Source organism: Lepidochelys kempii, chromosome 2, assembly GCF_965140285.1.
Source record: "Lepidochelys kempii isolate rLepKem1 chromosome 2, rLepKem1.hap1, whole genome shotgun sequence".
Lineage (NCBI taxonomy): Eukaryota > Metazoa > Chordata > Testudines > Cheloniidae > Lepidochelys > Lepidochelys kempii.
Genome location: NC_136381.1, coordinates 110,425,122 through 110,436,887, shown reverse-complemented (window position 1 = coordinate 110,436,887; position 11,766 = coordinate 110,425,122). Strand labels below are relative to the sequence as shown.

The window sequence follows — 11,766 nt, the reverse complement described above, 5'->3', positions numbered from 1 at the left end:
TATTTATATCCAGGATGGAGGGTGAGGGGGAGAGGGTGCACAGTGTCTGTACTATACATACTGCTGTAAGTGTAGACATAGCCTAACCGTAGTTCTACTGACTACCATGAGACTACTCATAAGCTTAAAGTTAAGCATTCAGGGTTCATACCTCTTGAAAGTTGTAGCCTGCCTAGTAGTTTGCAAATATACATTGGTTTAATAAGTTGTACTGTATATTTTCCTCTGCTATGAAAAATGTAGAGGTTGCATAAAATCAATAAAGCATTTTAAAACAAGAAATGTAGTACATTTATCTTTTCTAACAACTGATATTAAAAAGGCACAACTGCTCAGAGAAAGTCTTTAAATTCTGAATGCTATTTGATGTGAAATGGCAGGCTTTTTTAGACACCCCCTCCCCTGCCAATAAATAAAATACAAATGCATGCAGAATGCACTCCTTTTTTAGCCAAATACATTCAATTCTCAAACATTCAAAAAGCAGCGTTTATTTCATTGCACATTAAATAGTTATGAAAATTGGTAATTTTGCTAGAAAGCAATGCATTTTGTGAACTGCTGTTTTTAGTTAGTACTCACTCAAGACTTACAAACTCCCAATTTTTGGCCTCTGTTAGAAGTATGGACTCTATCCCAAGTTGAGTCAAAACATGAGGCTTACAGTGCAAAGATTTCTTTTTAAAATAAGGTTATTGATTATTTTTATGTATAAATTGGGACGTCTGTTATACCGCATTTAAAAAGTATCCAGGACATTTGATGTGTGAGGGGTTTTGGGTTTTGTACGTGCATAGCTGACTGGATAGATGTGATGGTAGCAATGGAACAAATTTCACTTAATACATCAAAGTTAGGGCCTGATTCTGAGGGGTGTGGAGCACTCAGCTCCCATTCATCTCAACAGGGGTTGGAGACACTCAGCAACTTGCAGGAAGTGCTAGTAGGTACTAAGTGACAATACTATGGCAAAAAAATGCATTGACGCTGAGAGCCTTAATTTTCTAAATGGTCATGAGGTGCCCTCTGTCAAAGTTCAAAAAGACAATCTGAGCTTCTTCCAGCAACCAGGGGGACTGATTCCACCACTAGTTTGTGTAGTCTCTCATTCTATGATTAGTCCCACTACTCAGTGCAAGAAAGGATGGCAGAACTGAACCCGAAGTTAAAACCCTGTAATTGATTTGGCCTACCACTACACTTTAAAAATGTCTTTTATGTAAGAAAGTGTGCCTTTTTCAGCCTTTGTGATCCACTTCAGAAAAACATGTATTTTTAATGGTCTTTGTAATATCCTGCACATTCTTAATCTGGCTGTAACTTATTGTTTTCTTTTTCAGTGGTTTCTGTGTTGACATGAACTGATCTGTTGTTAAACACTGTTCCCTAATCAAGTCAATTGTTAATAAACTTTACAATTTATTTAATTTAATTTGGAGAATCAAGTTGGGTTTACAAAAGTGGATTCTCTGGTATGGAAACAGCTATGTTCATAACTGTTCACTTTTAACCATGCCATAGGCACTTTTCTTGGTATTAGAACTAAAATAGAAAAAAGTTATTGGAGGGGCTAAACAATGCAAATTGGTTTTGATTTTTTTAAAATTTTTTCTTTCTTTTTGCCCTTTTCACAATGACCATCTATGATTTTTCCTAAAAAATAAATTTTCAAAATAAAATCACATCCCTAATTACATAATTTGATAAATATGTTGTAACTTTGCTGGTATCAGTGAAGAGCTAATGCATGGGATTGGCAACGTTTGGCACAAGGCCCACCAGGATAAGGCCCCTGGCGGGCCAGGCCGATTTGTTTACCTGCCATGTCCACAGGTTCGGATAATCGCAGCTCCCACTGGCCGCAGTTCACCACTGCAGGCCAATGGGGGCTGCAGGAAGTGGTGCGGGTCGAGGGATGTGCTGGCCACAGCTTTCCACAGCCCCCATTGGCCTGGAGCAGCGAACTGCAGCCAGTAGGAGCTGCGATCAGCTGAACCTGCGGACGCGGCAGGTAAACAAACTGGCCCGGCCTGCCAGGGAGCTTACCCTGATGGGCCGCATGCCAGAGGTTGCCGAACCTGAGCAAATGCATGTGGCGCAATCCTGATTCGATGACTTCAGTGGGAGTAGGACCAGACCGCTTATAGTTTACTCTTATAAGATAATTCTGCTCACACAGAAGTGAATGATTTTTATTTTTATTTTTTTTTGCTTTAATAGTGATAACAGGATATGGGCAGTAAACTTTAGACTCCTAGGAAAGGATGACCTAAAAAGGGTTGATGAAATAAAATAATTCCCTGATCTTGCAGTCCCATAGAATCATAGAATATCAGGGTTGGAAGGGACCTCAGGAGGTCATCTAGTCCAACCCCCTGCTCAAAGCAGGACCAATCCCCAATTTTTGCCCCAGATCCCTAAATGGCCCCCTCAAGGATTGAACTCACAACCCTGGGTTTAGCAGGCCAAAGCTCAAACCACTGAGCTATCCCTCCCCCCTGTATAGCCATACCTCCCTCACGTCAGGCTTTTGACCTAAGAATCAGGCTTTTGTGGAATATCACAGGCCTGTCTCAAAATCTCAAGGCTTTCAGTGCAACAGCTATGAAAGTGACACTTAACAGACTAGAGGAGGAACAGAAAGATGGGTCTTGTTTAGACAGGCTGTAAAGAAAACAGTTTAAATCTTGACCTTGTACTAAGAACTAAGAACCATGCAGGTGGTCTCCGTTGACTTCAGTGGGGCCCTGTACAGGTGCAGGTTGTGACATTCTATACCTTGGGGGAGCATTGTGGAACCCCCATATTCCTCATTTTTATATAATTGTGATCTTATATATAAAGCATGCCTTGTAAGGTATCAGGGGAAAAGTTATGATCCGCTGAAAGTCATTTCTCTATCCACAGATATATATTCACAGACATATATCGTTAATGCATATGAAGATAAGAGAATTGTGTTGTCTGGTGGTCACTAAAACATGTTGTAAGTTGGGGGATCAAATATTAGCTCCCAGAAGCAACAACAAGGAAAGTAACCAACACACGGGCGGGACGTCAATCAACCCATCAACAACCATTGTTCAGCAAGGGAGCTACAATGCAATGACTCACCTGCATGAGGCCACACCAGGGGAATTACTCAAACTTGCCTGGAGACTTAGCAATGCACCCAGACATGCCTGGACTTATGTTTTCCAACCGCATGGATTGAGGGTATAAAACAGACACAGTGGCTACATGCTGGGCCTTTCTCCTTCACTCATCTATGCTGCAAGCAACAAGGACACTCTAAAGACTCCAACTGAGGAAACTGGCCCAGATTTCAAGGGGGACATTTGTGTACTATGAACTGCAATATCCTGTGGCGTGAGAAACTGCTTAGTGTAGTTGTTGCTCAGCCTAATAGGGTTGAGAGTTTAGACTGCGTACTTATATTTTATTTCTGTTGGTAACTCACTCCGACTTTTTGCCTATTACTTAATATCACTTAAAATCTATCCTTTATAGTCAATAAATTTGTTTTACTGTTTATCTGCTCAGAGTACAAAGACTGGTGTATATTCACTTTCCATTGATGAAGTGGTGAACTAATAAATAAATCTGTATTGCTCATCTTGAGCAGTGCAAGACCATATATTCCTGAGGTGCTTGAAACTGGGGGATTTGGCTCTGGTACCTCTCTCTGTGTGATTCATGAGTGTCTCTCAAAGCATTCATGCAATCTAGCTGGGTGTGGGGTCTCCACAAGTGGTTGTGCTGAGTGATAACAGCACCTGGAGGGGTTTTCTGCTGGTCACTAGCAAGGCATTGTGAGAGAGAGCTCAGGCTGGAGAGAGGATTGTCCCTGAAAGGGGCAATATGGCCATGATTAGGATCAGCTGAGCTACTGATGAAAATATTCACCGGCTGTCATGGTTCGTGATGTAAAATAGAAATATCTGTTTTATAGCTTGTGTGATGTATGGTACCTTCCAATTGTTAGCCTGGGTACCCGCTATCAAGCAGACTATATTAGGGCAAACTGCTCTGAAGTCTCTCTTGGGGGCTGATTCTGGACCTAAATCCAGCTGCTATATGCCACATATGAGCTTCAAGAAGTTGAGGAGAATTCTCCCAGTGCAGAAGTAGCATACAGTGGACACTGGTGAAGGGGATGAGCCCACAGCAATGAGAACTATAGGAATTCTGGGCTATTCTACAGCCAAGCAACAGCTGCAGTACGCTGAGCACCCAGGGCTGCTCTAACTTATGCTGGAAGCCATTTCAGCACTACTGCCATGTAGAATCTAGAGGGCACAAGGTTGGCATAAAGCTACCTTTGCCCCATTCCCTCTGTCTACGCCTCTTGTTGTGCTACACCCCCGAGGCAGTCCAACAGAGAAGCTAGCCTTCAGTCTCTAGCTAGTAGAACAGACAGGTCTGAAATATTTGGATCTACAGGTACAATTTCTGAAACAGCCTTCAGGGATCTGAACACCTAAAATGCCAATTATCTATGTTGAAGGTTGTTTCATCATATGATGGAAAAAGTGGACCTGGAAGAACAAAGTGGGGGAAGAAGTGAATAAGATGATCTCTGACATGGAGATGAAAGTCAGTAGCCTCAAGTAATCTGTGAAGGCTAGAAGTAATGTAAGATGAGGGAGTAAGCAATGAAGCATCATTTAAGACCTTGCTTGCCCTAAAAGAGGACAAAAATGGACACTGCTGAGACAGACAGCAGATGCTTGTGTATTTGCAGCCACAACCCAACCCACTCAGAATCAATCTCCATCTGTGTCGTGGTTCTTGCATATATTTTCTGCTGACAAATACAAGTTCTGAAACCCACTACAAACAGGCTGATGACATGAAAGGAGATGCTTCAATAATTGCACATTTGCTTTTTAATCCCTGTAAGGGTTTTGAAAGAGATCTTTGAAGAATAAAAATATCAAAGAAAATATCATGCTGCAGCTACTGAACATTTCAGGATGAAAAGACAACTGTCTGCATACTCATAAATATCAAAAGGTACTACCGCTGCTCATACTGTGACATTCATACAATACCTTTTAAACCCAAATGATTCAAATGTGCTGTACATACCATTAGCTGAATTCTCACCTCACTTATAGCCCTGCAAACACATTTGTTGTGTAAGCCCACTGATGTCACTGAACTTGTGCAGATGCAACTGAAGCCAAAATGAGGCCTATGCCTACAGGGATCCCTTCATTCAGCACTGAAATGTAGCTACCTCTGGGATATTTTTAGGTTCAAGAAAAGAAATGTATTCTGAAGAGTAGTCTTGACAGACAATGGCTACAGCCCTTTAAAATGTTTTATATGTTTTCCCTAATTTTTTCTTTCTGAGGTTCCTCCCACCAACATGCTATAAAAACTCAATGGCCCACCTGTGCCATAGTAACTGTTTTTTTGCATATGAAAGCCAGGGCCTGGGCTTGGGTTGCAGCCAAGCTGTGGGACCCTCCTACCACACAGGGTCCCAGAGTCCAGGCTCCAGCCCAAACCCAAATGTCTGCACCACAATTAAACAGTCCCGGGTCACTTGCTGGAGGATTCTCTGCTCCTTGAAGTCTTTAAACCACGATTTGAGGACTTCAGTAGCTCAGACATAGGTGAGAGATTTATTGCAGGAGTGGGTGGGTGAGATTCTGTGGCCTGCATTGTGCAGGAGGTCGGATTAGATGATCATGGTGGTCCCTTCTGACCTTAATATCTATGAATTTTAGCTCAAACCCTGTGAGCCCAAGTCAGATGGCACAGGACAGCCACAATTTTTAATTGCAGTGTAGATATAACCTATGAGACCAAATCCTCTTCCCACCTCACGTAGCCACTGAGTGAGGCCTGGTCTACACTAAAAAGTTACATTAACTTAAATCAACGTGTGCACAACTTGGCCGATACATATCTACACTGAAATTTGTCCTATACTGCTGTAAGCACCCCCTTACAGCAATGCAATGGCACCACCTTCTCAAATGACACAAACCTACTTAGGGTTGACACAGATAATGTAGTGTCTACACTCACGCTGTGTTATCCTAACAGTCCTCAAGCAGCTGGCCCTGTCCTGGCAACAGTGGCTGATCCACTCACACTTTTGAATTCCCTTGCTCAGGAGCCAGAGACTGGAAGACTACCCCCCACTCCCCAACCTTGGTCAGCATACCTACCAGCTGGCCTTTCCTGTGTGCATCCAACCATGCCAGTTCCATGAACCTAGAGAACTACTAGATGTGCTCCTGCCTGGAGCTGGGAAGAAGCCTTGGATCTCCTCGCCCTGGAGGGAGAAGAGGCTGTGCAAACACAGTTACCAAATAACCACAGAAATATTGACATCTGCAAGTTGATAGCAGTGGGGATGCTGAAACTGGGGCGTGGTGAGGATCAGTGGTACTGTATGAAAGCAAAGGAACTCCACCAGGGATACCAAAAGGTGAGGGAGAACAAGATATCTGGTGCTGCCTCCAACACACCTGCTGCTTTTACAACTATACTATACTTGATGGGAACCATCACCCCACATTTCTTTTTAAAGGTCTTTATGGGAATAAGGGAAGGGATTTTTGAGACTTATCTTTCCTTTTCCATTGTGACTGTAAATCTAATGGTATATCTGCATGTTATAATCAGTACACTCTGGCATGCTGGCCTTCCGATGTCCCCCTTTCGCTCCTACTGAATGTCTGACCCAGATGAGGAGGAGAAAGAAGTGGACTAGGGTGAATATGTTAGGCAAAGTACTCCAGTCCTCTATGGATGCTGACAGTGAACACAGGGCTTGGAGAGGCCATATGACCATGGAGAAAGACTAAGAATGGAGGGATTGGTTGCAGCAGGAGAGAAAAGGATCAGAAAGTGCATTGGGAAATGCACCAGAACATCACAGGTTTATTCAGACAACAAGCTTATATGTTGCAGAGCATTACTGACCTAAAAAAACAAAAAGGAGTCCTTGTGGCACCTTAGAGACTAACAAATGTATTTGGGCATAAGCTTTTGTGGGCTATAACCCACTTCATCAGCTGCATGGAGTGAAAAATACAGTAAGCAGGTATAAATACACAGCACATAAAAAGATGGGAGTTGCCTTACCAAGTGGGGGATCAGTGCTAATGAAACCAATTCAATTAAGATGGATGTAGCCCATTCCCAACCACTTATTCGACACTACAGTGCAAATAATAGATGGTCACATAAACACCACCCTATATCGGAAACCTATTGACCACTCTACTTACCTACGTGCCTCCAGCTTTCATCCAGACCACAGCACACGATGTATGGTCTACAGCCAAGCCTTAAGATGCAACTGCATTTGTTCCAATCCCTCAGACAGAGACAAATATCTACAGGATCTCTATCAAGCATTCTTAAAACTACACTACCCATCTGGGGAAGTGACGAAACAGATTGACAGAGCCAGAAGGGTACCCAGAAGTCATCTACTACAGGACAGGTCCAACAAAGAAAGTAACAGAATGCCACTAGCCATCACCTACAGCCCCCACCTAAAACCTCTCCAGCGCATCATCAAGGATCTATAACCTATCCTGAAGGACAATCCCTCACTCTCACAGATCTTGGGAGACAGGCCAATTCTCGCTTACAAACAGTCCCCCAACCTGAAGCAAATACTCACCAGCAACTACTCACCACACAACAGAAACACTAACCCAGGAACCAATCCCCACAACAAACCACATTGCCAACTCTGTCCACATATCTGTTCCATAGGACCTAACCATATCAGCCACACCTGCATATCTACCAATGTGGCCATCATGTGCCAGCAATGCCCCTCTGCCATGTACATTGGCCAAACCAGACAGTCTCTACGCAAAAGAACAAATGGACACAAATCAGACATCAAGAATTGTAACATTCAAAAACCAGTAAGAGAGCACTTCAGTTTCCCTAGACACCCAATAACAGACTTAAAAGAGGCCATTCTTCACAAAAAAAACCTTCAAAAACAGACTTCAATGAGAAACTGCAGAACTGGAATTAATTTGCAAACTTGACACCATCAAATTAGGCCTGAATAAAGACTGGGAGGGGATGGGTCACTACAAAAAATAATTTTCCCTCTGTTGATACCCTCACCTTCTTGTCAACTGTTGGGAATGGGCTACATCCACCCTAATTGAATTGGCCTCGTTAGCAGTGACACCCCCCTCCCACCTCCACTTGGTAAGGCAACTGCCATCTTTTCATGTGCTGTATATTTAAAGCTGCTTACCGTATTTTTCACTCCATGCATCTGATGAAGTGAGTTATAGCCCACGAAAGCGTATGCCCAAATACATTTGTTCATCTCTAAGGTGCCACAAGGACTCCTCATTGTTTTTGCTGACACATATTAACAGGGCTATCCCTCTGAAACCTGTCACCATGCAAGAAATTATTGACCAATGTGACTAAAGACCCCAGCCTCACCAGCCTTTCACCAATGTTAGAACTCCATGGTCACTGTTCCCCATACCTTCTAATATAACTAAGAGGTGGCAGCATGGTGGACCGGGAGAACCATAACTACACACAGACAGGTTTCAGAGTAGCAGCCGTGTTAGTCTGTATCCGCAAAAAGAAAAGGAGGACTTGCGACTCAGACGTTCTTGTTAAACCCTGGATTTGTGCTGGAAATGGTCCACCTTGATTATCATACACATTGTAAGGAGAGTGATCACTTTAGATAAGCTATTACCAGCAGGAGAGTGGGGAGAGAAAACCTTTTGTAGTGGTAAACACCCATTTTTTCATGGTTTGTGTGTATAAAAAGATCTTCTGTGCTTTCCACAGTATGCATCCGATGAAGTGAGCTGTAGCTCACGAAAGCTTATGCTCAAATAAATTGGTTAGTCTCTAAGGTGCCCCAAGTCCTCCTGTTCTTTTTATACACAGACAGACCTAGGAAAGCCACAGGACCAGATGCACCTCACCGCACTACAGTCAGTTCTCTTGACCTTCCCTGAGTGCTTTACACTCAGTGTCACCAATCTACTTTTACAGTAGAGTTACAGTGTCACCAATCTACTTTTACCTTCTCTGTGTGTGCCTGGGTGCGTGGTTACACCTTACTTGCGTGGCCGGCTTCTTTGCCCACAGCAAAGGTCTCATGCAGACTCGCATCCTTAGTGGCTTGCACCAAGCAAGGCGGCGGGTGCCAAAACTCCCCCACCCTCTGAGCTCAGACAGTGTCAGACAACGCCCAGGCGGGCCCCTGGTAACCTACAGCCCCGTGGTTGGCTCTTCTGCCTGCCCTTGTGTGGGGCGGATCCAATCCAGCAGGGGGCGGGCGAGCGCGCCTGGGACCGCCCCCAGCCTTCCCCCTTGGCCAGCGCCCCAGCGCTTCTCAGCACTCAGCCACGCCCACGCCGCTCAGTTCGTCAAGGGGCGGGGCCCAGACGTCACCGCGCACCATGCGGAAACATCCGCGCGTAGAGGCGCATGCGCACTGGGTGCCCAAATGGGCTGGCGGAGCTTGGTGCCGGAATTAAGACGCCGGGGCGCAGGGGTTTGAGGAGACAGCCCTAGTACCGCCCTCAGGCGGAGGGTGATGCGATCGAGGCCGGACTTCCGCTGTGCTTGGTCCTCCTGCTCCAGCCGCCAGGGCGGGGAGTGGGCCGCTCCGCCACCTCACGTGACATCCCCGCGCCAGCGCCGTCGCCTGGGAGACTGGCAGCTAGCAGCCTTCCTCCACGCGCGCCCGCTAGTAACCGCCTCCTCCGCGCCGCCAGGGGATGCGGCCCGCGGCGCCATGCGAGTCTGGAGTACAGGCATCAGCGGGCTCAGCGCTGCCGCCGCCGCCGCCGCGGGGACCGGCCGCCTGCGCCGTCTTGGCCCGCGCAGCGAGCGGGGTGAGAACGGGGGGTCTCGCGAGCGCCGCCGCCGCCGCCACCGCCCGGCCTTCACCCGCAGGGCCAGGCCCGCCCAGTCTGCAGCCCCGCCAGCTGAGCCGGGAGCCCGTGTGCGCTGCGCCCCAGGCCCCGCAGCGGGCTGGGGCGCTCTCCGCGCGCGGGCTGCCCTCACCCCACCCCGGCAGCCCCGGGGGCTTCCGGCCTGCGCGTCTGCTCTCGCCGAGGGGGCCTGTGAGAGGAGCCCGGGCTCTCCCGGGCTAGGCCTGCTTGTTTCCACGCGCAGCGCAACCGCACAGGCGCCTGCCCGCGGTGTTGTGACAAGCCGCGTTTAGTAAAACCGAGCTGGAGGGTCTCCGATGTTGCTGCCCACGAGAAAATTCACGCTCCTGCGGAAATGCTGTTTTCTGCCTGTTGTAGGAATAAGTGTTTGCATTTTTTTCCCAGGTTTCAGAGTAACAGCCGTGTTAGTCTGTATTCGCAAAAAGAAAAGGAGGACTTGTGGCACCTTCGAGACTAACCAATTTATTTGAGCATAAGCTTTCGTGAGCTAATAAATAGGTTAGTCTCTAAGGTGCCACAAGTACTCCTTTTATTTTTTTTCCAGTTATTCTTAATCCAGAAAACTAACCCTATTATACTTATTCGGGAGATTTGAATTGAGCACAACTATATCTTCTCTACAGTTTTGGTGGGAATTGTTACATATAATAAAATGGGTGTCGTGTTTATCACAAGTCAACCTCATAACTCTTCAGTAGCCACAGCACTCCAGCCTATCTCCCCTTCCCTACAACAATCCCATCTCTTCACACTCTGTTTGAAAAAGACAAACAGCAACAGCATTTGCTGTGTGTTTTTAAGTTTTGTTTACAATGGTAAATATCAGATTGTGAATAAATATTTTCTGTTTAAAGGGCCATCAAGTCCAGCAGAACCTCAAATTTAGTAGTTTGTTTAACACGGTATCGTACAGTATTTGCTCTCACACGCACCCCCTTCAACTGCCTGACTGCATACTTCCAGCTCCAAATGAGGTGTGTGGCCGACCAGTCAGTTTGTAACTGGTGTTTGTAACTCTGAGGTCCTACTGTATTTCAGTAAATAATAGGAAGTAACAGCTAATGAAGTAAGGGCAGTTCTCTGCTTAAAACGCTGCAGCGATGTAACTAGACCAGTGCAGTGGTGCCACGGTAGCACTTCAGTGAAGACACTACTACGCTGACGGGAGAACTTCTCACATCCACGTAGTAATCCACCTCCACAAGAGGCGGTAGCTCCGTTAACAGGAGAAGTCCTCATAAACATAGCACTGTCTACACCGGGGGTTAGATTGGGATAACTGCATTGCTCGGGGTGTTGGGGAGGTTCACACTCTTGAGTGACAGTTACACCAATGTAAATTTATAGTGTAGATCTGGCCTAAGATTGTGGACCTAGTCCTCAAAAATACCAAGTGCCCTCAACTCCCACGGACTTGAGTAGGTGCTGAACGCGTTATTTAAGCCCTAATCCAGCAAACATCTGTGTGTGTGAGTAAGAGCACATTTACATCTAAAATTTAGGTTGACCTAGCTACGTCACTTAGGAGCATAAAAAATTCACACTGTGTGAGAGATGTAGTTAAGCTGACCTAAGTCCCAATGTAGACACCGCTAGGTCAATGGAAGAATTGTCTTGAAGGGATGTGCTCTCTGTTGCTGTAGGAAATGTCTACGCTGCTGTGGCAGAGCAGTTATGCTGCTGTACCGCTTGTAATGTGGCTTCATACATAAGTAGTCCCACTGAGTTCACAGAGATTACTCACAAGGGTAATACGCTACTAGAAAGTGCTCAGATACCATGGTGATGGCGTACAACTGTATAAAAAGCTGAACAGAATAGCTGACTGGAAGGT

General features: G+C 45.8%; 1 protein-coding gene across 4 annotated transcripts in view; it reads left to right on the top strand.

Moving 5' to 3' along the window:
* The first annotated feature begins 9,471 nt into the window (after window positions 1-9,471).
* Window positions 9,472-11,766, top strand: part of MCUR1 (mitochondrial calcium uniporter regulator 1) — a 34,432-nt gene continuing 32,137 nt past the window's right edge. For 2 of the 4 annotated variants that reach the window (XM_073331941.2, XM_073331938.2), the window contains exon 1: window positions 9,477-9,872. In XM_073331941.2, the coding sequence (XP_073188042.1) occupies window positions 9,572-9,872 (301 nt within the window). In that variant the 5' untranslated portion in view covers window positions 9,477-9,571. Of the gene's footprint in view, window positions 9,873-11,766 lie in introns of all 4 variants that reach the window. The other 2 variants (XM_073331939.2, XM_073331940.2) reach the window with 2 other exon arrangements.